This window comes from Rhinolophus hipposideros, assembly GCF_964194185.1.
Source record: "Rhinolophus hipposideros genome assembly, chromosome: 9".
NCBI lineage: Eukaryota > Metazoa > Chordata > Mammalia > Chiroptera > Rhinolophidae > Rhinolophus > Rhinolophus hipposideros.
In genome coordinates, this window is record NC_138055.1 from 56932011 (window position 1) to 56958465 (window position 26455).

At 51.8% G+C, this 26455-nt stretch overlaps 3 protein-coding genes and 1 long non-coding RNA gene across 22 annotated transcripts; 3 read left to right on the plus strand and 1 right to left on the minus strand.

The window, feature by feature from the left end:
- The first annotated feature begins 933 nt into the window (after positions 1-933).
- Positions 934-10895, plus strand: PIP4K2C (phosphatidylinositol-5-phosphate 4-kinase type 2 gamma). 5 transcript variants are annotated; one of them, XR_013994012.1, is made up of 12 exons: positions 934-1213; positions 3762-3859; positions 4517-4613; positions 4978-5121; positions 7623-7769; positions 7960-7998; positions 8591-8704; positions 9076-9343; positions 9511-9614; positions 9797-9888; positions 10175-10337; positions 10803-10895. XR_013994012.1 is itself a non-coding variant. In XM_081059739.1 (11 exons), exons 1-10 carry the CDS (start codon positions 1040-1042, stop codon positions 9875-9877), a joined length of 1266 nt encoding a protein of 421 aa, XP_080915865.1. In that variant the 5' UTR covers positions 934-1039; the 3' UTR covers positions 9878-9888; positions 10175-10895. The 5 variants fall into 5 exon arrangements, 2 of the variants coding, with proteins under 2 accessions (XP_080915865.1, XP_080915864.1); XR_013994011.1 differs by having other exon boundaries at positions 9797-10337; XM_081059739.1 differs by having other exon boundaries at positions 10175-10895.
- Positions 10896-12842: 1947 nt separating this feature from the next.
- Positions 12843-17964, plus strand: DTX3 (deltex E3 ubiquitin ligase 3). Of its 11 annotated transcripts, none has more exons than XM_081059725.1 (7): positions 12864-13068; positions 13770-13919; positions 14360-14424; positions 14615-14689; positions 15046-15794; positions 16723-16940; positions 17283-17964. In XM_081059725.1, coding segments are annotated over exons 4-7 (1044 nt in total). In that variant the 5' UTR covers positions 12864-13068; positions 13770-13919; positions 14360-14424; positions 14615-14688; the 3' UTR covers positions 17359-17964. The 11 variants fall into 11 exon arrangements, with proteins under 11 accessions (XP_080915860.1, XP_080915851.1, XP_080915858.1 ...); XM_081059733.1 differs by having other exon boundaries at positions 13028-13068; positions 15065-15794; XM_081059734.1 differs by lacking the exon at positions 13770-13919 and having other exon boundaries at positions 12843-13068.
- Positions 17965-18259: 295 nt separating this feature from the next.
- On the plus strand, positions 18260-25368 carry ARHGEF25 (Rho guanine nucleotide exchange factor 25). Of its 5 annotated transcripts, none has more exons than XM_081059740.1 (16): positions 18266-18476; positions 18758-18863; positions 21101-21315; positions 21452-21547; positions 21629-21705; positions 21894-21960; positions 22155-22258; positions 22445-22514; positions 22625-22714; positions 22809-22901; positions 23089-23139; positions 23323-23400; positions 23603-23803; positions 23951-24131; positions 24420-24631; positions 24926-25368. In XM_081059740.1, the coding sequence occupies exons 1-16, from the start codon at positions 18378-18380 to the stop codon at positions 25034-25036; spliced, it is 1851 nt and encodes a 616-aa protein (XP_080915866.1). In that variant the 5' UTR covers positions 18266-18377; the 3' UTR covers positions 25037-25368. The 5 variants fall into 5 exon arrangements, with proteins under 5 accessions (XP_080915867.1, XP_080915866.1, XP_080915868.1 ...); XM_081059742.1 differs by having other exon boundaries at positions 18277-18476; positions 24420-24535; XM_081059741.1 differs by lacking the exon at positions 22625-22714 and having other exon boundaries at positions 18260-18476.
- Positions 20661-26022, minus strand: LOC308502252. Its single transcript, XR_013994014.1, has 3 exons — positions 25727-26022; positions 23312-23743; positions 20661-23225 (listed from the first exon to the last, which is right to left on the minus strand). It is a non-coding gene; the product is annotated as an uncharacterized lncRNA (long non-coding RNA).
- Between the last annotated feature and the right edge of the window lie 433 nt (positions 26023-26455).

The following is a 26455-nucleotide window of genomic DNA, read 5'->3' on the forward strand; positions in this document are numbered from 1 at the left end:
TGCTCTCCACTTCTTGAAACTCAACTCGCTTGGCTTCTGTGACCCTGCTCTCCTGGCTCATTCTCTGGCCACCCTTTCTCAGTCTTCTCCCACCAGCCTCTTAAAACCCTGGATCTATCCCAGGGTTCAGCCCTTGGTTCTTTCCTTGCCCTCTCTGGGAAACGTCATTCACGCCCACAGATTCCACAACAGTAATTAAATCTGTGTGCCCAGTATAGACCATTCTGCTGAGCTCTCAGGCCAAGTGTCCAATTGCCCTCAGATTCCTAACACGTTCCAAACTGAACCCATCTCTTCGCCAAAACTGCTCCTTTTCATTTCAGCACTCTCTCTCTTTTCACCTCAGCCAGAAATCTGGGATTCATTCTCAGTGTCTCCCTTTCCCTCAAACCCTACTAAAAATCACTAAGAATTTTCCAAACCGACACCAAACTATACCTTTAGATGCCATCCCCTTCTTTCCATTCCAACAGGCACTGTTTTAGGTCATTGTCTCGTGCCTAGAGTTTTGCAGTAGTCCAATCACCCTCCCGAATGATGCAGAGTGCTCCTTATAAAAGCACATTCAATGCATTAAAGGGTTCCCCGGCTAAGGGTTCTACGTGGTAAAAAAAATGCTTTGGGGTTAGCCTCAGGAGGGCGGTTACTCTTGGAAACTGGGCAAAACCAGCAGGCGGCGACTTTGCAGCAAAGAACACCTCGACCGAAGAGTGAAGCAGGCCAGCCGAGGCCACATCCCCACGGCCTCGGCGGCCCGCCAGGGCCTCGCGGACTGCGTCCAGCCGTCAGTGGACACGGCTTCCGCGCGCCCACCCGCGTGCCAGGTGAGCCTACCCACCGCGCAAGTATTGGGGCGAGCGGGCGCCGAGGGGCGGAGCCAGCCCCGCCCCGCCCCGCCCCGCCCCGCCCCGCCCCGCTCGCGCGCCTGCGGGCCAGCCTCCGGTCACGTGATGGCGGCGCAGGTGAGCACCGCTTCCGGGGTCGGGAGCCCGGATAGCTGCCGGCTCCGGCTTTCACTCGGCAGGGTACGCGAGAGGCCATGGCGTCCTCCTCTGCCCCGCCGGCCACCGTACCAGCGACGACAGCGGCTCCCGGTCCGGGTTTCGGCTTCGCCTCCAAAACCAAGAAAAAGCATTTCGTGCAGCAGAAGGTGAAGGTGTTCCGGGCGGCTGACCCGCTGGTGGGCGTGTTCCTGTGGGGCGTAGCCCACTCGGTGAGACCCTGGCTCCCCGGTGACTTAGTCCGAGTCCCTCAGCGCCTGCGCCCCCGGGCGTCCCTGTGTCCAGGCTCCCGTCTCTGGTGCCCCTCGCGCTGCCACTTTCCACCTGGGCTGTCCTGATCCCTGCTCACCAACCCCCACATGTTCTTCCAAGTGGCTGCGTGCTCTGGACTTTCTTCCTTAACCGTAGACGCGTGCCTCCCTCTCCGCCCTTTACTTCTCCACCCTAGTTCCGCCTTCCCTGCCTGAAATCCAGCTCCCTGCCTCCTTCCTGCCCGGTCCAGCCTCGGCCCCGGGCTACGGAGACCGGCCGGGGCCCGGCTCCTGCTGGAAGGACATTAGGGGGAGTGGCTTTTCAGAGGTGGTGGCGGTGCGGCCTCCGATGAGACAGGGTGTGTGTGGAAGGGGAGCTGGGTAAAGGGATCGTTCACTTTCCTTTCCGCCTTGCTTTCCAGCCGCTGTCCTTTGGAACCTTGCCTTTGGGGGGAAGCTCCAGGTTCCCTGGCCCTTCTAATCCTTCTTGTCCCTTCTTTTCCCTGCAGGTACAGCATTTTAGAGCAGCTACCCCACCTCGAACCTAGTGGTTGCACTCACTCAGCCTTTGGTCTTAACTGCATCCCTGTTGTTGGCTGGAGTGATGCGGTTTGGTGTAAATGGGGGTTGTCTTTGATGGAAGAGGTGGCTGCGGAGCTCTGGTCCCCGGGACACTGGTGGTGAACTTTAGAAGCAGGGAACTCCTGTAGAGGGTGTGGCCTGGAAACCCAGGGGAAGCCAAAGAGGCCGGTGCATCTCCTTTCCTGAGGATATCTCAGGTGAAGGAAACACCGCCATTGCCTCCTTCTCTAAGGTCTGGAGTGGGAGGGATGCCGTGACCTTGAATGTGAGGCAATGTTTTATAAATCACCTTCTTTGAGTTGTGACAGTTATGGAGAGATGGTGGAGGTGGAAGGGGGTGAGGAAGAATGCAGTTTCTGTTACATTCATTTGTGGTTTAAAATGTTGTTTGGGGTCTGTCAGCTCTCTTTTGCTTTTGTGACTCTGGACTGCTTCCAGCTCCCGGGGTGGTAATGTCTCATCAGCGAGTACCCAGTCTAAGGCACTTAGTATGGGTAAGGCTGATGGAGGCAGGGCTGTCTCTTATCTGTACCTTCCAGATGACTCATCCGTCCCTTTGAGTAACTTAACAAAGAGGGTTTTCCTTTAGTAAGAATTGGGAGAATTACACATAAGACCTGCCTCAGCTTCCCTAGGTATATATACTTTAGCTTCAACACCCCACCCTCCAGCCAACACACATTTACTTCAGGTTTCTGGAATGGAGAAATTCCTTGAACATATGTCTTGGTGATGATTCAGCCTGCTTAACAGCAGGTGGCGAAAATACGGGGCATGAAGAACTATAGATGAATTTTAGGCTGGGAATCTCAAGTGGCTTTTTTTTCTGGAGGAGTATGTTCTGTCCTCCTTTTCTGCTGAGAATGAGAGGAGCTGGGTTTCACTGCAGCATATAGGATTATACTGGGTTTCACTGCAGCATATAGGATTATACTGGGTTTCACTGCAGTGTATAGGACTGTACTTCATAACCTCTGTTGAATGATCAAGTAAGGATAGGCAAGGCATCCAGTTCATAAACATGTCAGGACCACTATGTGCCAAATATTTTGCTAGCTAGACATCTGAGAGATATGCAGGCATCTAGAACTGGTCTCGCCCTGTAAAAGCTCATAATCTAGATGGAGAACCTTTGTAAACTAGCGATTAGTCATCTGATAAGTACACTATTAAAGGTGGGCAAAAGATTCTGTGGCAACACTGGAGAGAAAGCCCTTGTCGTCGAGATTTCTTAGTAGAGGAACTCCCTTTCCACCTTGAATTAGCAGACTGTTGATTCTGGGGGCTGAGGAGAACATGTGATGCTTGTATCCTTTGGGCTGTGGGTTGGTATGTGTTCTCTCTGAAATCAGCTGCTCTTCTCTTACTTTATACCTAGGCAGGTGGGGACCTACTACAGAGAACTGAGTCAGAGTGGTCTGGAAGGACTGGTCCTGTTTGTAAGGAGATGCCTCCCGCAGGATATGGACACTTCTTTCTTATTGCTCTTGACCCCTTAGAGTCCCATTAACTCTCTTGTGTACTTTGAAAATGCCTTTTGTTTTATTTTTAATGGAGCATGGAATTGTTTGTCTTGAGTATCTTGAGTCTGCTGGGGGTATATTTTTTTCTCTGGAATTTCTCACAGCTTTAAAAATAGTCCTGAGTTGCTTACAGGGTTTGCCTGATATAAAATGACTATTGTGAGCATGAAGTTCCATGGGGGCGGGTGCGTGAGGGGCTGTGTGTGAGGGTTGCTCATTGCAGTCCTTGCTGAGCAGCAGAAGAGGTCAGACATATTCTCTCACCTCTGTCAAGCAAATGCATACCAGTGTTTTTAAAGAAACGAGGTCTGAGTTGCCCTTTTCTGACTCTTACCCAGACACAGTATATGAGTAGCTTTCCACACCCCTACTCACTGCCTCCCTATTTTGGTTTGGTTTATCAGATCAATGAACTCAGCCAGGTGCCTCCCCCGGTGATGCTGCTGCCAGATGACTTTAAGGCCAGTTCCAAGATCAAGGTCAACAATCACCTTTTCCACAGGTATGTGGGGATTCCTGGCCTTCTCATGTCAACCTTCCTCGGAAAGAGTAAATAATTTAAGAGTTAAGATTTGATGAGTTGAAGATTTTAGATTTAGAAGGCAACTTACGTGTTGTATTGTCTAACCTCCTTCCCAGGGCAGAAATTCAGTATTGTGCAAAGAAGCCATGAAAATAATTTTCAGTGTTCCTACCCCCTTATGTGTATGGACTGGTTTATCTCTCCTCTTGCCTAGCAATTCCATAGAGTAAATACCATTAATTTCTGGTAGGGACTCCCTGAAAAAAATGTCTGAGTCCTCTAAGCCCTCCTAGTATCAGAAGATGCCATTCAAAGCAGTGGCACCTATTGCGAATTTTAGGATGTTTGTAACTTGCTTGAAATTTGGGAAATGCTGCTGTGAGGGTGGACAGTAGATCCTAGTTCTACTTAAGATACTTAACTAGGCCTGTGATTTAAGCAGGTCACTCAGGTACCCTGAGCCACAGCCTCTCCTTCTATAAAATGGGAATAATGCACCTTTAAAGTACCTCACAGGGTTTTATGAGACTCAAATAAGGTAATATGTGTGAAGGTGCTTTATAAACTGTCAAGCCCTATATAAATGTAAGGTAATATTGTTACTTTGTTTTCTTACCTTCAAAACCCTTATTTCAGGGAAAATCTGCCCAGTCATTTCAAGTTCAAGGAGTATTGTCCCCAGGTCTTCAGGAACCTCCGTGATCGATTTGGCATTGATGACCAGGATTACTTGGTGAGAGTCAATTATTGGTTAAGGTAGTCCTTTCTCCCTAACAACTGGGGAATCCCTGTGACAGTCATGTTTTGGAGAAATGAGAGCCTTGGCAAGGATGATTCTTTATGTTTTTGTTGTCACAGGCATCTTCAACAATCTGGCGAAAGCTATAAACCCTGTGCTTGGGGAAAAAATGTGTATATGTTAAAAATTTTGCTCTACTTTGAGTCCATATGTGGACACCAGATTAAAAACCCCTGCTCAACCTCTTACACCAAGGTTTTATCCACTTTCAGACATGGTCAGTTGACCATCATCCTATGACTTGCATCTCCATATAAAGGAGGGAGGAAAAGAGCCTTTGGCCTATTTATGTCCCCAGGTGTCCCTTACCCGAAGTCCCCCAAGTGAAAGTGAAGGCAGTGATGGTCGCTTCCTTATCTCCTATGATCGGACTCTGGTCATCAAAGAAGTATCCAGTGAGGACATCGCTGACATGCATAGCAACCTCTCCAACTACCACCAGGTCAGGCCTCTCTCCAGCCTTTTTCTTTTCATCCTCTCCCTACTCATAGCTCAGTTGCCAGAACATACAGGGAGGCTTCCTATCTCTTTTCCTCCCTACAACCCATTTTTCTCCCCAGGAAGCACTTGGCATCATGTTTTTGAAAAGCTAGAACTTTCAACAAAAGAGCCTCTGCATACCTAATTGTGTTTGACTACATAGAAGAATTTAGATATGATCCTTCTCATTTGATACTTAACAATCTAAAACCAGTCTGGATCGATACATAAAAGGCACATGTATAACAAAGTATAGACAAAGTCAGAATTAGTGAAGTGTCAACACTAAATATACTACTATCAGGAATAAATGCAATTTGGGGAGAAAACCAGGATAAGTGCACAGTTGGGATAAATTAAAGGGTAGAAACCATGATCATATCCAGCCCTAAATTGGTTTAGGGAAGCTATTCTGTCTGATTAGATTAACCTGGTACATGGAGTTTCTGGAATATTTTGGTGATAAAAATACTGCCTGAATGTCTTTCTACTGATGAAAAATCTCACTTAAATCAATGAGCAAGGAATAAATGAAAGACCATCTTTAGTTTATCCAATAAATATTGAATGTCTCTTATTAGTAGGCCCTGTGTTAGGCCATGGAGAAAGAAGTGAATGAAATGGTCGTGGCCCTTGAGGATTTATCTCTTGATTTAACGGCAGAGTCCAGTAAGCTAGCCTTAGCACACGGCAAGATGTGTGCAATAGTAGAGGTAGGTACAGAATGCCCTGGTGGTGCAGAGGAGGAGCATCCCAACTCACTAAGGGGAGAAGGTACGCTTGGGAGGCTCAAAGAGAGTGTTTTAGAGGGAATGTCACAGGAGTTGATTCGTGAAAAGCTGGAAGGAACTAGCCATTAGACAATGTGGAAGAGCATTCTAGGCAAAGAAAAAGAACACTTGTAAAGGCACGGAAGCATAAGAGAACTTGGTGTTAGGGAACTGCGAGAAAGTCAATGTGACTGGGATATGGTATTGCAGAAAAAATAGGCAGATGCCAGACGGTGAAGGGTTTTATAAGCAACACAAAGAGTTTGGACTTGATCCTGAAGATGGTTTGCAGGGAAGTGATATGTATGTTACTTAGAAATATCTCTGTGACAGCATTTTAGAGAATGGACTGGAGGGTGGGGGGATATTGGGAGTGGAGATCCAGTTAGAAGGTACTTGTAATAGCCCAGGTGAGAAATGACAGAGCCTGGAGGAGCAGTGGCAGTGGCGTTGGAAAGGAAGACTTAGGGGAGAATTGTGGGAATTAAGGCAAACACACCTCCAGTTAGGGATACTGGGGCCCCATTCACCAACAGTTGGGAAGCAGAAAAAGAAACAGGTTTTTGGAGGAAGACAGTTCTGGTTTAGACACTTTGAGTTTGGGGTTTCTGCAGTTCATACAGATACCAATGTCCAGTAAATGGTTGGGGAATGGAGTTCAGGAAAGATGATTAGAGTAGAAGTGTAGATTTGAGAGTTATAGGTGAAGAGGTGGTAATTAAAGCCACAAGTATAGATAAGATTATTGAAGGGAAGTGTGGAGTAAAAGGAAAAGTATTGTGCAAAGAATGGTTGAGGATAGAACCTTAAGGAGCAGTTGGAGAAAAGAGCCCCTCAAGAAGACTAAGAGTCAATGGAGACTTTTAATCATTTATGCCCTACTTCATTCCATACAGGATTGGGGCACAGAGAGGAGGGCAATCAGAAGAGTGGTTTAATGGGAGCTGAGGGGGAAGAGAGTTCTAAGGAGACACTGGTCTGTAGTATCATGTACTCAGTAGATGTATGACAATGACTAGATACTCATTGGATTTGGCAACTGAGGGATTTGGGGGAGGGAGGAGTAGACAGATTTCAGAAGAGAAATGAGGGTCGAAGTCTGATTTCACTGATTTGAGGTGTGAATAAGAGATAGGAAGTGGATTAATTGCTGACTACTTTTCTGAGAAGGTTGACCATGAAGAGAACTAGGCGGCAGTATTGAAGGATAGAGCGATGGTAACATTGAAAGAGGAATAATTATGTAAGAATCCAAACTATAGGCCATCATGCAAACATTTTTACTACGGGAATCTAGCCCACCAAGAAACATTGATCTAGATAAAATCGGTTAGTTGATAAACATATGTAATTTCTAATCCTGGTTCTGTGGCCATCTGCATATAAAGAGGGTCTAAAATAAGGATAATAACACCTACATTCCCCGTCTCAAAGAATGATGGCTATGAAATGAAAGAAGGCACTTTAAAATTGAGCCAGTATGCAAATGAATTAAGCAGAGGAGATGAGGATTCAGAAACTGCAGGGAAAACCAAGGGCGTCTTCAGAAAGCACCCACCACTTTTGACCTTGTAGCCTCTCTACTTGAATCTTTCTGCCCACTCGGGAATGGGAGTGTTTGAATGCCCACCCATGGGCTGTTTGTGTATCTGCTGCTCAGCCTCCCCCTATTCTTTCCTCCCTTCCACCCCAGTACATTGTGAAGTGCCATGGCAACACACTGCTGCCCCAGTTCCTGGGGATGTACCGCGTCAGCGTGGACAGTGAGGATAGCTACATGCTTGTGATGCGCAACATGTTTAGCCACCGTCTTCCTGTGCACAGGAAGTATGACCTCAAGGTAAGGAGAGGAGAGCAGGGCGGAGGGGGAGGCTCCTGATAGCCTGAGAGTGGGAAGGACCCGGGAAGGCACTGGATGATTCCTTTTAAAGGAAAGAAGTTAATGGGTTTGAGTACTTGTCTTAGGAGCTGGATGTTGACTGTTCTTTAAGCCACTTCTGCTGACTTGATCTTTGGGTCTCTCTCCACAGGGTTCCCTAGTGTCCCGGGAAGCCACCGATAAGGAAAAGGTGATACTAATTTTAGGGGGAGAGATAGGGGAGGGATGAAGATGAAAGGGATCTTCTTAGGATAAAGAGGCAGGTATTACCAGCTATTTATTCTTATCTTAAACCCCTGGCTAGGAGAGAGACGTAAACTTGTACCAATCCAGGGCTTGTGTGGAAGGGGCAGTGGAAACAGCTGCTTTGTAACTGGCGTGGGTTATTATTTCATTTGGAAGGTTTGGGGATGGGTGAGAAGTCAGACTTAAAGAGCACAATGCTTACCTTCCACCTCCCACTCTGGCCTCTCCTAGTCAAGCAGCTACTTTTGCTTAAGAAGAAAGAAAAGTCAGCATCGAGGGCCTTGATGAAAACCATAAGCAAAAAGTAGTGAGCTGTGATTTGGGGTACATCTACAGTGACTGAGTCTGGGGAAGCCACTGGAAGTGAGAACAGACTCTGGGCCAGCATCCCCGTGTGGAGTCAGATGAGAGAGGGACTTAGGATCTCTCTTTCCTAGAGCCCACTGAGTTCCAGATAGAGCCCTAGAGAGAGCAGGGTTCTCTGAGGCCTTGGGGGAAGGGATAGGTTCCCAAGATGTCCCTTTACCTATTCTCAGGTTAAAGAATTGCCCACTCTTAAGGATATGGACTTTCTTAACAAGAACCAGAAAGTTTATATTGGTGAAGAAGAGAAGAAAGTATTTCTAGAGAAGCTAAAGCGAGATGTGGAGGTGATGATTGGGGTGCTCTGGGAAATGGCTTTGTTTCTTTTTTTGCTTCCCTGGGGGCAGTTGTCTCTCCATTCACGATATGAGGGAACTCCTCTCCTTTATTCTTTGGGTTCTCTGCATGTCGGGGAGTTGAGTATGAGACATGAAAAATCCCTAGAGGTGACCCAAGGAGGAGGTGGCTGGAATGAGCTAAAAGAATGATCTTAGACACCAGGACATTTCGGTACTAAAGGACAATGGTATACCCCCAACCTTCAATTTGTATACATCCTTTCTCCAGGAGGGCTCCAGAAATTCAGGGGTGGAGGTATAACCCCACCCTGGGAGTGGGGAGGGAGCTCTAGGGGGTCTGATTTATCGGTGGGTCTCAGTTCCTCGTGCAGCTGAAGATCATGGACTACAGCCTTCTGCTGGGCATCCATGACATCATTCGGGGCTCCGAGACCGAGGAGGAAGGGCCCGTGCGGGAAGAGGAGGCAGAGGGGGACGCGGACTGTGGCCTGACTGGGCCTCCAGCTCTGGTGGGCTCCTATGGCACCTCCCCCGAGGGTATCGGTGGCTACATCCATTCCCATCGGCCCCTGGGACCTGGAGAGTTTGAGTCCTTCATTGATGTCTATGCTATCCGGAGTGCTGAGGGTGAGAGAGATCCTGGAAATTTTGAGGTGGGGACGGTGGTCCTTGGGGGATGGAGACCAGGGTGGTGGGTGGAGAGTCCAGTTAGGTTTTCAGAACAGATCTGACTGGTTCCTGGGGAGAGGGAATTGGGACTGTACTTGTTCTTCATTGCTGGTTACTCCCCCCAGGGGCCCCTCAGAAGGAGGTGTATTTCATGGGCCTCATTGACATCCTGACACAGTATGATGCCAAGAAGAAAGCAGCTCATGCAGCCAAAACTGTCAAGCATGGGGTGAGGGTTCCCCAGGGCCTTTCCTTTCCTGTCTTGAGTTCACTATTCTCTTGTGCTAGAGCAGTGGGGTGGCAAAAGGATGAAGGGTTGGGTATAGAAATGATGTGGAATGGAATGGAGTATGGGAAATGGGAAAGAGTGATGGGGTGACCTGACACCATGTTCCAAATCTCTTCTCACAGGCTGGGGCAGAGATATCTACTGTCCATCCTGAGCAGTATGCTAAGCGGTTCCTGGATTTTATTACCAACATCTTTGCCTAAGACATTCCATGGTGACTGCTGCTTTATGTTCAAGGTGGTGGGGTTCTTCAGCGAGGCGTGGGGGAATTGTGGCTATTCTGGCCACTACTTCTTCTCTTTCTCTTTGCTAAATTCAGGCTACAGGCTCTGTTGAGGAGGCTCTTCGTGGCCCTCAGAAATACATCCTTTCTACCCTTTGTCCAGTTTTCCTCCCTCTCTCCCTCTCCTCCAAGAAGTCTGCTTGCTTCGTTAGAGTGTGATTGTTGACTCTCAAGTGCCTTGATCTTTGTAAAATGTCCTGTTGTTTCTGTAACATAGGAGGAGCTGGGGGAAGGGGGTTGTTTGCCATCTTCAGGACCTGATTGGACAGATGGACCTGGCTCAAGCAACTACTCTGGATGCACTTTGCTGTGTGGGATGAACTAAGTGTCTGAATTTTGCCGATAACTTTATAGAACTCATTATGGAATGCATCCTTCTGGTAGGCCCTGGGATGGAAGACTTTCATGATACTACAGATATGGATGCAGGAATGCACACATATGATGGGATATGGCCAGTTTTACACACACAGGTGGGGTGGAGAGTGGTCAGCAGGCTGGCACCTCATGCAGGTGGGACCTAAGAAGACTCTTGTGATTATGCAGGGAACTGGAGAAGGTCTCTGTCAAGGACTGACTACTCTCCAATCTCTTCCCTTACCCCACTTCCACCAGCACCCCTGTACTTGTGGGTGCAAGCGCCCAGAGATGGGTGGCCAAAGCGTTCAGGCCTAGGTGAAAGGGTTTGACTTTTGCTGCTCTTCCCCAGGATCGCACACCCCTCCTGGCACTGGAACCCTTCAGTGGGGGTATGGCCAGTTCTGGAGGCTAGGATGATGGGTCAGGGGTATAAGGTAGATTCCGCGTGTTAAATTTCCCTTCTTCATGTCTCGCCATCCCTGAAGTTTTATTCCCAGGAGAAGGGAATATCGCTACCTGCGTCAACCCCGACCATTTTAAGAGGATGGAGGTCTCAATTATGGGAACCTTCTCTGGAGGTGTGTGCCTAGCATACTTCCTTCCTCCACCCACTCTCAAACCCTTTTCCCAGTTGGATTTGTTATTCTGTTCTCTTCTGTCCCATCTTATACTGTTACTGTGTTTCCCAGGGGACAGATGGCCTTCTTTGTCATCTTCACTCCCCACCCCCAGAGAGGAGTCAGAGCCATAACTCAATTACCCTGCCCCCTCCAAAGATAGTTGAGTTGATGCATGATATTCTCAGAATGTAGAGGACCGTCATGAGCCCAGATAGCGTCCTCCCCTCCCACCAATGCCTTTGGGGCTAAGGCAGCCATTCTTGCTATCCTCCAAACCCCTTGAGGCTCCTGCATTTTTTTCTTAAACACAAAGATGGGCACCAGCAACTGGCCTGTGGGGATGCAAAGATTCTTTTCTCTGTATCTGGCTGCACTGATCTGTCTCACAAGAAGTCATGAGGTTGTAAAGAATTCTTTCTCCCCTCCATCTTCTCCAAAGAAAGAAGAGTCCCCAGTTAAGGATTGGAGCCCCTGTGATATCATCCTGTCTGGAGCCTGATGGATCTTTTTCATTCCAACCATCTACCTTTCCCCTGTTGAATGCAATAAAACTCCATGACACCAGCAACTGTTCTTTAGAAATGTGTTTTCTGACCATGTGGCTGATGTATCATGAGCAGTATGGTCTTCATTTGTTGCTTCTGATTGTCATCTTTTTTTATTAATACAAAAGATCTTGTGTATTTACTCCCATTGCTGTCACTATATAGAAATTAAATTATTGAATCCAAATCCCTTCACAGAAATGCTTTTTTTTGTTTGTTTTGTTTGGTTTTCCTTTTCTAAAGAAGTCTGTGCTTAAGGGTACACGGACCAGGTGAAGAATTCTGATCTTGAAGGTATCGGTCCCCTGACTAAGGGTGTGGGTTTCTAGATAGATGACTGTAAACTTAAAAGTTTGTGAGAAGTGTGCATGGGGATGAAAATCTATTCTCCCACTTTGTGGCAGTTGAGCTATAGGGGGGCCAGGGAGAGCTGAAATGCTGTGACCTTCCCTTTTCCTGGGCTTGGTCACATCACCAACTCTGTAAAGGTGACGGTCTGTCAGCCCAGCAGCTAAAAGAGAAGGAATTCAGTGTTCCCCCAGGCTTCCTGGGAAAGACGTCCTCTGCCTGGAGGGCAGGAAGAGTACAGCAGGGTCCTGGGAAAGTCAAGAACAAAGTGACCAACCCTCCAGCTCAGAAGGGGAGTGAAGAAAGGGGATGGGTGGCAGAGGTTGTTGCCAGTCTGGAAGACCCAGTACGGCCTGGCCAAGGAGGTCTGGACTGGTGGAAAAACCTGGCTTGATGTGGCCCCAGGGAAGTGAGTTGGACTGGGGGCGGAGATTGCTCTGATGTGGGAAGCAGAACTGAGCAGTTTTTTTTTTTCTTTGAGAGTTTTTAACTCTATTTGAACCATAGACTTGACACTGCCACCACCTCATGGCACTTGAAAAAAAAACGTATTCACTTCCCATTCTGCACCAAGCTCAGTTTCCCTGTCGTGGAAAGAAAACAATCAGAGGAGCACCAATACCCATCTGGGAGCGGGTTGTGGGGGTCACAATCTAGAAAAAGGCAAGAGATGAGGGAGGGATTGAAATAGTTTAGTCCTGGCGTTTGTTTATTTTTTAGATCCGGCGCTTTTCTTTCTACTATGACTCCTCAGCCCATGTTATTCCTCAAAGACCCTGATAGCATAAGGATCACAAAATAATTGACCCGTCCTCCCCATCTACCTAGACCAGCACTCCTCTCTAGCTAGAAGCTGCCCAGCAGCTGGCTGGGAAAGAAAAAGCGAGAGGGCTGCTCCGGGAATGGGAAGCGAGAAAGGTTGCGTCTCTTAACGGATTTAACCTCCTACCCTCAGTTCCACGACGCCACTCCTTCCCTCCAAAGACTGGGAGGGCGCCTCCATTTTTGTTTTGGGGCGGAAGGGCAGGGTCTTGTGGATAGAAGGGGTCAAAGGAAACGGTCATTGTCACCTGGGAGGGGGAGGAGGTGCAGTTCTCCTTCCCTTTCCCTCACAGTCTGCACCCCTTGCACACTACCCCCACCTTCAAGGGGTCTCCCCCCCCTTGTTGCTAAGGCCCAGGCCGTCATCCCAGCAACAGCCTCAGTCATGTGACCGGCAATGGCGGCGCTGACGAGAGGTAGGTGAGCCCGGCGCCCCCACACCCACCGCGCGCCCCCCCGGACCCGCTCGCACCCCTCGTGCGCTCTCCCGCTGCCTTTGTGCCCCCTCCTCTGTTTCATTCCTCCGTGCGGGGCTCCGGGGCCCCCTCCACGTTTGGTGGATCCTCTTTTTGTTATCCTCCAGCCCTGGCCTCCATTTGGGGGTTTGGGGGACTGCGATCGCGCCGACATGCACCCATACCCAGTGGTAGGGCTCCGGGGGGGCTCCACGAGACGGGGAGACGGGGACTTGGGGAGTTGGTTCCGGGTCGGGTCTTCAGGAGGTCGTGGGGGGAGGGGTGCAGCAGACTCAGTGGATGCCCCCAGGGACCCTTGCCCTTCCCTGCTGCCCCTGCTGTCGGTCACTGTCTGGAGGGAGGGACTGGCCCCGTGTCCCGCCTGGGTTGCCCCAGAGGAATCTAGAGACCCAGCATAAACTGGCCCCGCCTCCCTTTTCTGTGCCATCAGGACTTGGAGCTAAGGACACCTAGGTCCTGGCTTCTCTCTGATGAGGGGTGGAGGGTGTTCCACCTGGATAGACAGTACGAGCTGAGGCTCTAGGGTTCCAGTTTCATTTTCTGAATCTCGAGGTGCATCTGGCCTTGAGGGGTCTATGATAGAGACACAAACGAAGAGCCACTCCCCTTGGGATCACTCATGGCCCCTCTTTCTATTTGAGCTGCATTTGGAGGTGTTGTAGGTGCTGAACATGGCAAGACTCAGGGGAAACCTCAGACTCCTCCAGCGGAGCCCCTACGTGAGCCCCACCCCTCCCTAAATGCAGACTAGATTGCTGACCGGCTTGCACTTCCTGTGCTGGGTTTGAAAGGTGACAGTGAGAACTTTGTTATTGCAGGGGCTGCTGCCACTTAGTTTCCATTCCAAACGGACTTCAGCAGAAGGGACTGGTTTGGCTCTCAAGGAAGGCTCCCCAGCAATAGGGGCTGAATTATGTGGGAATGTGGAGCACAGGAAATATTCTTGTCCATGTGATCTGAGGGAGGGGGCAAGAAAGACCTTCATCTGTGTGGGCTTTCCCCTCCCTGACTTACCTGTGCTCTAGGATTACTTGAGAGCCTCAGAGCTGGGGAAGAAAAGAGGAAAGTTAGCATGTTGAAATTCCTTATTTAACAACTTGGGGGGAGGCTGGGGATGGAATTCTGCAGGAGATAAGGAGAGGTAATGAAAGTTTTTGTTTTGTTTCTGGGCAGACTGGGGAAAATGGTAACATATGTCATCATAACCTTTTACCCTCCTCCCTCCCTCCAGTCCTGGTCAGCTGGGTGTGGAAATAAAAGGATTTCTGCTTCTGTCATCGTCCATGAGCTTTCCAGGTATCTACCTCCTGAGGGAACCTCAACTTTCACCTTTAAATTGGTTTCCTCCATTCTATGTTCAAGTAATCCCATTCCCACTAATTTACACCCAGGTTCCCATCTCTGGTATGTGGGCTGCTGGGTTGGGGCATATGGGAAGAGGGAAAGGGGTTCCTCACTTACCCTCCTTTTCCTGTCCACCCACCAGGTCACACCACCTACAAGTAGGGAGCAGGGACAGAGAGAGAGCCTGCATGCCATTTCTAAGCTCTTCAGGATCAAAGTGAGCAAAAAGGAGGGTCAAAAAGTCTCCCTCTCTTTTACAGAACCCAGTTTTTCCCAGGGAGAGGGAGGGGCAGATCGTTTCTGTGATCTTGGGAGGAGTGAAAGGAGAACCAAGACTGATGCTTGGCTTAGATGAGAATAATAATGTTTAGAAACTTCCTTACTCTTCTGTGGATGCTGGGGTTTGAAAGAAGAAGAGATAGAAAAAGGAAAAGAACTTGGGGGAAGAGTTGGAGGTTGGACTTTGAGAAAGTAGAGATAATTTAGGGTTGGAAAAGAACCTGAAGTAGGAGGTAGTGATATTTGTCAAATGGGGACCCCCCCCACCCTGAGTCCCTTTCACCCTGGGGGCAGTGTCGTTCGTCCTGTCCAGAATGGCAGCCTGTGGAGGCACCTGCAAGAACAAAGTGACTGTCTCCAAACCTGTGTGGGACTTCCTGAGCAAGGAGACCCCAGCCCGGCTGGCCCGGCTTCGGGAAGAGCATCGAGTGTCCATCCTCATAGATGGCGAGACTTCTGACATCTATGTTCTCCAGCTTTCCCCACAGGGCCCTCCCCCGGCCCCTCCCAATGGGCTCTACCTGGCCCGGAAGGCTCTCAAGGGGCTGCTAAAAGAGGCAGAAAAAGAGCTGAAGAAAGCTCAGAGGCAGGGGGAGCTTATGGGCTGCCTGGCTTTGGGGGGTGGAGGGGAGCACCCTGAGCTGCACCGCCCAGGCCCACCCCCTCTCCGAGCAGCCCCACTCCTGCCCCCAGGGGCACGGGGTCTCCCCCCCCCTCCTCCTCCCCTGCCCCCTCCTCTTCCTCCCCGCCTTCGGGAGGAGGCAGAAGAGCAGGAGAGCACCTGTCCCATCTGTCTGGGGGAGATCCAGAATGCCAAGACATTGGAGAAGTGCCGGCACTCATTCTGTGAAGGCTGCATTACCCGGGCCCTGCAGGTGAAAAAGGCCTGCCCCATGTGTGGCCGCTTCTATGGGCAGCTGGTGGGCAACCAGCCCCAGAATGGGAGGATGCTGGTCTCTAAGGACGCCACACTCCTACTGCCCAGCTATGAGAAATACGGCACCATCGTCATCCAGTATGTCTTCCCACCCGGTGTCCAGGGGGTAAGGAGACTTCGGCCTGCCCTTACCCTTTGGTTTTTACCCCTAGCTCCTTCACTGACCTAGGAAAGCTGGGGGAGGGGAGGTGTTTGTTAGATGTGATACAGTCTTGCTGCCTCCCAGAATGCATTCCCACTCAGTGCCCTGGAGCTAGGAGGTCCCCTTAAGGTCCAACTTTTCCATCCCCACGACCCCAAGGCACACATGAAAATCAGGTATGAAAGAAAGGAATTGAGTACTATTTCCTTGATGAACTTGGATACCAACAACTGTTCTTGGCAGAGGTGAATTCTGTGGAGATGGTGGCTCAGGTGCGGGCATGCACAAGCAAGAAGGGATCTGACCCTCCTAACTAGGAGTGTTACTCCATTCCAGATTTATGAGAGAGGAAAACCTTGATGACAGTGGAAGTTTAAAACAGAAGTGTTCAAGAGCTTATAGGTGTCTTCCTGCTTGACAAAGAGTAATTTCCAGTTCTGCTTTTCAGAGGGATGAGGAAGCTCTGAAGAAGAGTCATAGAAAAATGGAACAGGTTAGACAGTGCAAGAAGTATTGGGAGTGTTTTCAGGTGGAGACGGGAAGGCTGAAAGATAAATTATTCTCAGTCTTCACATTTCTGCTGGGTTTTCTGGAGAGTAAGGACCAGCTACCTTCCATCATTTCTGAGAATCCATTTGTTGCTGAATTGAGACTTGAGGGATTGAGATGGGGAGAAAGAACTCTTAACAAGAAGGGTTTTGTCCAGAAACAGGCTCCTTCTGCCCAGACCCTAGAGTCTCTCCTTCCCTGGAAGGCTGTCAGCCTGTTCTTGCCCTGTCAGCATTAGCTGGGCGTGCACAGACAGAAGGCTGGCCAGCATGACCTTCCACTGGCGTCGTGGCCTTAAGATGCCCGGCTGCTCATTGCCTACTTTGCTTCCCCCTCCTCCCAGGCTGAACACCCAAACCCAGGAGTTCGGTATCCTGGCACCACACGGGTGGCCTACCTCCCGGACTGCCCTGAGGGCAACAAGGTGCTGACCCTGTTCCGCAAGGCGTTTGACCAGCGTCTCACCTTCACCATTGGCACGTCCATGACCACAGGGAGACCGAATGTCATCACCTGGAATGATATCCACCACAAGACCAGCTGCACAGGGGGACCCCAGCTGTGCGACACTCCTTCATTCCCCTTCCCTTGGCTCCGCCCCTTCAGTCCATTTCCACTGAGGGAACAACATCAACCCCCTCCTTCTGGGAGCCTCCTAACTGGAGAGGACCACCCCCAAATTATTCAACCATCTCTTCCATCCCAGTTTTCCTACATTCAACCTGGTCCTGATGTGACCAGCTTAACCTATAGAAATAATTGGGCTACATTATCTTGGGTTTGGATTACTTTAGGGAAGAGGGAGTGGGGCCACAGTGGGGCACCCAGAATGAGAATGAGCATGGGGGTAATCTGAGTAAAACCCAACAGCTAACCCTAACCCTCGTTTCTTTTTGCTCCCAGGTTTGGGTACCCGGACCCCACCTACCTGACCCGAGTGCAAGAGGAGCTGAGAGCCAAGGGTATCACAGATGACTGAAGGACATCCCCTTTGCCAAGGCCCCTGCCATTCTCTTCCACTAGGACCCAACGGAAGCCTCTGTTCTCCTCTCTCCCTCTGCCCCCCCACATCACAGAGTAGGGGACCTGTCTGACTAGGGAAGGAGTTCAGAGAGGGAGGGGGTAATCCCTTCCCCTGTCCACCCACAGGCCAAGTGCTTCAGTGCACTGTGAGCCACTCCCTTCTGACAGATGCTGATCTGGAAGGCTCTGCTTCCCTCCTCCCCTTGTATATACTCCCAGTCTTCCTGCCCCCTCCGTTGCCCTTGGCTTTTTCTGGTATGTGCTGTGCTCCAGTGACTAAGCTGAGAAAGGACCTGGGTGGGATGGGGAAGGTCTCTTGAACAACCCCCCCCCATACTGTTCACTGCTGAACTTCTGTGCAGGGGAGCCATGACATGTGTGTTCTTCAGAAGCAGTTCCCCATCTACCTTAACCTTGACCTTTCCTATGTCTCTGTTTCTGTCAGTCTGTCTTTCTCCCACTCTTTTCTGCCCCCTATAAGGAGCCTCCTTACCCTGTTCTGGAATCGCCGCCAGACTGTAGCTTTTAATTTAATAAAAATAAAGTAAAATATGCAACTCTCTATGCCACACCCGTTCTGTTCTGTGGACTGGGTGGGGGTGGGGTGGGAGCGGGACCTGCTGCAAAGGAGAAGGGGGTGGTAATCAGAAAATCCCAGTGGGTCGCTCCGAGTCTCTGCCTGCAGAGGGCCTGGGGAAACAGCATGTACTTAGTGGGCTCCACAATAACACTGCGAAGCCCCGGGTCACGCTTCAACTTTGGAATCGGGATTAAGAGGGGTTTGTTGTTGAACTATGGTTGTAAGAAGGAACAACCCTACCCTTTTTGAAAAGTTTGGCTGGGGTGGGAGTGGGGGCGGAGCCGGGCAGGGGGCGGATTCGGCAGCAGCAACTTCCCGGACGCACGCAGGCTTCAGAGCCCCCCAGCTTCCGTGCCCCCTCGGCCCTGAAACTTGGAGCTGGATAGGGGTCCAGCATGAAGCCCCCGGACCGCCCTGCCCCTGGCCGCACTGACCGGATACTGGGGGTCATGGGGGGCATGCTGCGCGCATGCGCCCTACCTGGGCAAGAGGGGGTAAGAAAGGGCGACTTTGGTGGGGTTCGGGGTTTTTCAGGGGTCTTCAGGAGGGCCGCACCCCACAACTATGTTTACCCGCAAAAAGAAATTCTGCGGGGCACTCGCAGGAATTTAAGAGTTCCATTAAGGGCCATAGCCACGTTCTGGGTGAACTTTTCACTCCAGTCTTGGCGACCCCTGTATAATAATGTGGATTTTGACAGCTGGGGGAAGGGGGAGGTCAAGGCTGGGCTTGGGGGGAAGGGTTCCCTTACAATCTTTCTATCCCTCCCTCGAAGAGAAGCCCCCTAGGACCGGAGGGGACCGAGCCAGAGTCAGCCTGTATGGAGGGTGATCAGAGAGGGGAGCGCAAGCTTGAGGTCCCCGCTTGGGCTCCGCTGCCCGGTAAGAAGCTGGCGATGGGGTGGGGCACAGTTTGTCATCTCCTGCGCAAAGTGGTGAATTCAAAAAAATTCTCTTATTAGCATAAAGGTTCTCATCTAATTTGCATGAGACCCATTTAATCGCTGAGATCTCCAGCTTCTTCTCGCCTTCTAGTCCCTTGTGTGTCCCCCACCCAGCCAGTCCCGAGCCCCTGCAGGCGGAGTGTCCCCGCGCCCCACCCCTGGCCCCTCGCCAGCCCAGGCTCCAGGACTTCGCCTTAATTGGTGATTAGCTTCGGCTGGAGTCCCGGGGCCTGGAGGAAAGAAGGGTCCGGCGAGAGGGCGGCACCTGAGCTGTGTTCCCCACAAAGAGCTCCCCATTCACGCATCCCTACTGGTGGTCCTTGTCCACCGCTGCGCGGCTAGGGACAGCCCTAACCCCAGCACATCTTCGCACAGGCCAAGGCCGCATCCACCGGGCCCTTCTCCACCGCAGAGTCCGAGAGGCGACCCAGGCAGATCCCCCGCCGCCCCGTTTAACCCCCACCCCAGCGCTCCGCAGTCAGAGCCGAGATGCGGGAGGGAGGGGGAACCCAGGCTGCGGAGGAGGGGCCGAGGCGCACAGGACTTGGAGTGGGAACGTGGTGGTGCCTGGGGGAGGGGGTATTGGGGAGGGAACCCGGCGCTGGCAGAAGGGGGGAGAGGGCGGAGCTGGGCCGCAGAGGCCCCTCCCCGCGACTGTACCGCGGCGGGGCCTGTTATTCGGCTCGCCGCTACGCCGCGACCCGCGCAGCGCCTGTGACTCGGAGAGTCTGCCCCGGCCTTCTCCCCTGCCTGGCCTAGAACCGCCCCCAACCCCAGAGGCCGGAGACGGAGCTGGAGCGGCAGCCGCATCCCGGCCCAGCCTCCCCCACCATCCCTCCCCTGCCCGCTGGACATCTGGACCTTGGGCCCCGCACCGACAGGGTTCCGGAAACCCTCCCCGCCCAGCTCGGCTGCCAAGCCCCGCGCCGCCCTCTCTGCAGAGCCCCCAACCCTCCTCCAGACCAGACTTCCGCCTACCCCTGGACGCCCCTTCCCCGTTCCCTCCCTCCCCACCTCCCCCAGCCTGGAGCGGGGTAGGAGGGAGGGGGGGTGTGCGCTCTGCGCCGTCCCCGCCCCGCCCCCCGTGATTCCCCCTGCATGGCCGGCCCGGGTGGAGGGCACGGGGGGGCCCGGGCGCCATGCGGGGGGGGCACAAGGGGGGTCGCTGTGCCTGTCCCCATGTGATCCGAAAAGTGCTGGCAAAATGCGGCTGCTGCATCGCCCGGGGGGGACGTGGTGAGTGCGAGGTCTCCAGGGCTCAGTGTTGAAGGGGGGCGGGATGAGGGCCCAGGACTTCTGTTTGCCCTGGCCCTAGGGATTTAGAATCTGGAGACTGTACCTGTTTCCAGGAAAGTGGCTTAATAGATGATCTCTAAGATCCCTTCTGCCTCCAAATTTCTATCAGTACAAGTTAAGGAAACTGGGGAAGGGGCAGGGGACTTCTCTCTTTCCTGTAGTCAACTGGGTATGAGAAAATCCCATCCACAATTCCCTTAAGCCTAGAACCGCATCCTCCCTCAAATCCTTTTGCTGAGAATCTACTTCGGCTTTGAAGAAGGACAGGGGGATGGATGAATGAGGAATGAGATTGACCTACCCCAGGATTTCTCAAAAATTGCAGCTCCTCTGTCCCAACCCAGGCCAAAGATAATCCTGGTGACCTCTCCTCCCTTGCCCCCTCTATTGGGTTTGTGCGTGTTGGGGAGATGGACTGTGGAAGTCTTTTCTTTTTTTTATGAAGATTACTGCAAGTGGTGGGAGAAGGGTCTGGGGTGGCAGATGAGCTCTTAATTCTTCACCCCCCTTCTCAGAGAATGGTCTGTACCCATTGGAAGGGGGAGGGTTGTAGGAGAGCAGATGGCCACCCCCAGCTTCCAGTGTCTGCCCAGATGGCTGCCCCCACCCCCATATCTGTGCTGAACTCAAGATATGGGGGAACCTCCACATGTTGCTGGGGTTCCAGGCCTGGGGAGCCAGGTGTTTACTGTCCTTCTTCCCAAGGGTTCCCTGGTGACATTTTCTATCCTGGCCAACTCAAATGAAGATGGCAAGAGAGTGAGCTCTGGGGGAGAGGGGCGGAGCATCATAGAGAGGAGATTGGGAGTTTCCTAGGGACCCAGAGTCTGGAGCTGGAGCAATATCTATCACCCCCTTTCTTCCTCCCCACCCTGTTAGAATCCTATTCCATTGCTGGCAGTGAGGGGAGTATCTCGGCTTCGGCTGCCTCGGGTCCAGCTGCCCCCTCTGACCCCAACTCTGGCCTCAGCTCTGGCACCTGTTCCCCGGGCCCCCCAGGGCCAGTCAGTGGACTGAGAAGATGGTTGGATCACTCCAAACATTGTCTCACAGTGGAAACTGAGGCAGATGGTGGCCAGGCTGGACCATATGAGGTGAGCAGGGAGTACCACAGAAGCATGTAGGACCTCCATGAAGAACACTGGGAGAGAGAGCAGGTTGGGGTCTGTTGGTCTTTGGGAAGACACAGCTACTGTTCCTGACCTCTGACAATTGACCTCTGGCTCCCAGAACTGGATGCTGGAACCAGCTCTAGGCACAGGAGAGGAGCTGCCAGAATTGACCCTGCTGACCACACTGTTGGAAGGCGCTGGAGATCAGATGAAGGTATGAAGAAATGGGTCTGGAGTAGCTCCCCTGACCCAGGAAGCATCCATTTGCTTACTCTAGGATGTTCCTTCTTTCCAGCCACCTGAGGAGGAGACTTTGTCCCAAGCCCCCAAGAGTGAGGAGGAACAGAAAAACAAGGCTCTGGAAAGGAGTATGTAAGTGTCCATACACTCTCCCTTCCACCCCCATACCCCCACTGCACAACTTCCAGGGGACTGTCCCTCACGTTTTAGATTTGAGACTTGGAATTTCCTCTGAGATTGACTGTGGTAATGAAAGGGCTTCTTGTCCAGGAGAGAGGAAGTGGCTAAATCAAGGATGTGCACTTCTTTTTTCTTCCCAGGTATGTCCTCGGTGAACTGGTAGAGACTGAGAAAATGTATGTGGACGACTTGGGGCAGATTGTGGAGGTAGTTCCCTTTTCCCTTCCCAGCCCTGGCCTAGCCCTTTCATTCTGCCCACGGCTAATTTTAAGAAATGCCTTGATTGATGCTCCTCTGTCCCACCTTCCCAGTACCCGCTACATCCCGGACTTCTTGGGGTGGGAGTGTTCCCACCAAAGCTGGCTCCACACACCCCTGCTCTCACTCCAACTTTTCCACAGGGTTACATGGCCACCATGGCTGCCCAGGGGGTCCCTGAGAGTCTTCGAGGCCGTGACAGGATTGTGTTTGGAAACATCCAGCAAATCTATGAGTGGCATAGAGAGTGAGTGGTGGAGTCCTGAGAGCAAAGGGGAGGAGCATATGTCTGGTTGTCTGTGTGTCCCACCCATGGGCCTATTGTTGCCTGAGGAATGTTTGGATAGGCTCCATGGGAAGCATCGCAAGGGCAGACAGCCCTAAGTTGCAGGGGTCTGAGTATTTAACCAACATTTTCTGTGAACCCCTCCAGCTATTTCCTGGGGGAGCTACAGCAGTGTTTAAAGGATCCTGATTGGCTGGCTCAGCTATTCATCAAACACGTGAGGCTTGAGAGGGTGGGATGGGGAGGGGCTTGGGATTGGGTGGGGCTGTCTGCAGATGTGCTCTCCCTCTTCATCCACCCAGCTCTTTCTTAAATTGTACCCGTTAGGAGCGCCGGCTGCATATGTATGTGGTATACTGTCAGAATAAGCCCAAATCAGAGCATGTGGTGTCAGAATTTGGGGACAGCTATTTTGAGGTCAGTGGCTGAGGCGCCTTGGGGAAAGGGACAGAATCCTCAAGAGCAGGTTTTCCAGGCTGCGTTACCACCCTGCCCTTGTCCCTGTCCCCAGGAGCTCCGGCAGCAGCTGGGGCACCGCCTGCAGCTCAGTGACCTCCTCATCAAACCAGTGCAGAGGATCATGAAATACCAACTGCTGCTCAAGGTCAGGGCGGCCTGTTCCCTGGGTACACAGCTGGTTGGGATAGCCCTTTCCTCATTCATCTCCCCAGGGTTCTGAAGGCTCCCCCTAGACTTCCCCGGAGTCTGCACCTGTGTTCTTGGGGGAGGGATGTGAGAGCCTCCTAGGATATCCTCATGACTTACATGAGCATTTGCTTTCTGCGTCTTAGGATTTTCTCAAGTCTTACAGTAGGGCGGGGATGGATACTGCAGAGCTGGAGGTGAGGACTCCCAGGTCTTCCAGGACATACCACACACTGCTTATCTTCTTAGTCTTCTGGATTTGCCCAGGGTGGTGTAGCACTGTCTGGATTTTGGGGAATAGAGGGTTGGGGGTGGAAACATTTTCTGAAGAGGGCTCTTTCCCAACAATGACTACCCTCCTCTCTTTACCTGCATCCCAGCGAGCGGTGGAAGTCATGTGCTTCGTGCCCAAGCGCTGCAATGACATGATGACCCTGGGGAGGCTGCGGGGGTTTGAGGTATGGGGATGGAGCGAGCAACTGGAGGCCCGGTGCTTTTCTGCCCCATTCTGAATCCTCGGGAAGTCCTTATGGGGAATTGTTCTCTCCTGGTGCTGATCCCATGCTTGGTTAGGAGCATCAAGGGAAGGAGGGAGGTGCAGAGAGTGGTCCTTCTTCTCTTCTTGTTTTTTTCTTGAAATCCACTGTCCTTTGGTTCTAGGGCAAACTGACTGCTCAGGGGAAGCTCTTGGGCCAGGACACATTCTGGGTCACAGAGCCTGAAGCTGGGGGGCTTCTCTCTTCCCGGGGTCGAGAGCGGCGTGTCTTCCTCTTTGAGCAAATTGTCATCTTCAGTGAGGCCCTGGGAGGAGGAATGCGAGGTGGAACACTGCCTGGATATGTGTACAAGAGCAGCATCAAGGTGGGGAGGGGGCGACAAGGGAGGAGCTTAACTGGATGGGGGTGAGGCCTCTGAGAGGATGTCTGGCTCTTGGATTTGTTGGAGGGAGACAGGAACCAGAGAGGGCCTGAAGAATTGGGGGCTGCTATCTCTTATTTGCCAATCCAGGTGAGCTGCCTTGGACTGGAGGGGAACCTCCAAGGTGACCCATGCCGCTTTGCTCTGACCTCCAGAGGGCCAGAGGGTGGGCTCCAGCGCTACGTCCTGCAGACTGCAGACCCCGCAGTCAGTCAGGCCTGGATCAAGCAAGTGGCCCAGATCCTGGAAAGTCAGCGGGACTTTCTCAATGGTGAAGCTCTCACCCTCCCTCCCCCGCGTGCTCCCTCAGCCCTTTGACCTTCTGAATCCCTCACCGCCCAATCTCCCAACCGTGCCCTCTGACCCTGGATTCTCCTTGTCCCCTAGCACCAATTTCCCACTACTAGTTCAAAATTTGGTAACTCAGAATCCCCTAAAGTCCAATTTACCTGGATGACAGTCCTTTGGAAGGCAAAATGGGAAGCTGACCTGAACAGAGCGCTCAAGGAAAGGGCCTGTCACTGCTTTAACCCTCTTTCTGTTCTTTTCTTTGCCTCAGCATTGCAGTCACCCATTGAGTACCAGAGACGTGAGAGCCAGACCAACAGCCTGGGGCGGCCAGGAGGGCCTGGGGTGGGAAGCCCTGGGAGAATTCGGCCTGGAGACCGGGCCCAGGTCAGCACACACACACCCATCAATGGCTCGCTCCCCTCCCTGCTGCTGTTACCCAAAGGGGAGGTGGCTAGAGCCCTCCTGCCCCTGGACACACAGGTATGAAGAAGAATGGTGTTCCCTGGTTGTAGGGGAAGAATAAGGAGGGTCTCCCTTGTTCTGGGATCCCCAAACCCCTCTCCGGAATATCATTTCTCCCTTCCACCGCCTTCCCTTTGTCTATCTGCCCCTCCTACTTCCTGTCTCTTACCCTCCCCCCTCCACTTTAACTGAGGGTCTCAGGTAATCTAAGATGTCTGGTAGGAGGTGACTTCACTAGGGGCTTACACTGAAGAGAGGCGTGAGGGTGGATTCCTGAACTTTTTTGATCTTCCAACTTGAGTCTTTCTTCAGACCCTCAGTGACATCCCCCAGACTCCTCGTGACTCTCCTCCAGTTCCACCCATTCCAAACACTCCTCCCTGCCAGGCCAGACTTGCCAAGTTGGATGAAGACGAACTGTAACTGGTGAAGGCCATGGGGGTGGTGCTGACTCAGCCACTCTCTTCCCCAAGGAACTTCAGGGCAATCCTTCTGGCACCTCCCCGAACGCCTCCCTCTAGGTGTGTCTGGAGGGTGGGCAAGGCTAGGAGTGGGGTCAACTTGGAGGAGGGTACGTAGACTCAGAAGGACTTGTCTCTGCCCCAGGGACACAGGTTCCTTTAGCTCCCACCCTTATGCATGCATCAGGATACGTGGGTGGTGGGAGGGCTGGGGCAAGGGCCAAATAGATGTTATTGGTTTTGTTTTTCATTTTGTCTTTTCTGTTTTCTGAGAATAAAAGTTTTGTTATATCAGTGGGGCTGCTGTCTTGGCAGAGGGAAGGGGAGGCTGCAGTAGGAATAATGGGGTGAAGTTGTACGGAAGAGCTTAGCTGGCTCCTCAAATCAGTTTAAGGAGGGGTCTGGTGAAAGGAGAAGGGCACAGGGTGTCAGATAAAAGACACTGCTATCTTTGTCTCACATCTGTAGTTGCAGCATCTCTCAGTCCAGACCTGGGGCTTGGGGCCACTGGCAAACCCTAGATCCTTGCTGTATCCTCCCCTTTACCCAGCCCTTCTTTCCCGCCCATCTGGCCTCTGTTCTAAACCTCATAGAAAAACTCAGTATAGTCTAACTTCCCACCATTCCTCCAACACCCAAATACCCAATGTACCTTTCCTTCTGAAGTCTCCATGTTCAGCTGAGGGAGAATGAGAAGGTGGAGAGGTTGCTGGGGGCTGTGGCCCCTTCTGGCTCTGAGTCTCCTTATTTTTGCTCGCTGTGAGGTCCTAAGGCATATCCGTCCTGAGCAGGAATGGATTCCTCTTCAAGCCATAGACCCAAAAGTAGAGGCCGAAGGGGTCTTCACCCCTCCCAACTTCTGAGACAATCCTTGGGACAGAGAGAGCCAAACATGCAGGGATCCATGTCCAGATGCCCTGTCCTGGGTCCTCAGGCATTGGTGTGTCCACAGTGTCCATTCCTCCCCTGGGCTTGGTCACGTGTACTTGGGCTTCCTAAGCAGACAATAGACTGCTGGGGTGGGGGGTGGTAAGGAGGAGCAGGAGCCTCCCTGTGGGCCTGAGGTCCCTCTGGCTGACAATGGGGGGAGGGACTTTTAAGGAGGGGGACAGGACGTACAGCCCAGATAAGAGTTATGGGGAACAATAGGAGGAATTGAAGAGGGGAGACCCACCCTCACTGTACCCCACCCCCAGGGCTTTGGGGTCAGGGACTGGGGACCAGAGGGTTTTGCGGAAGAGGGGATGGGGCAAATAACAGGATTCTGAAGCTCAGAGCCTTTGTATTTCTTTAGGGAACATGGCACATGAGGTGGGTGGTTGGGTGACTCTTTTGTACTTAATTTAACCATAAATGTGCTTTTGAATGCCTACTTTGTGAA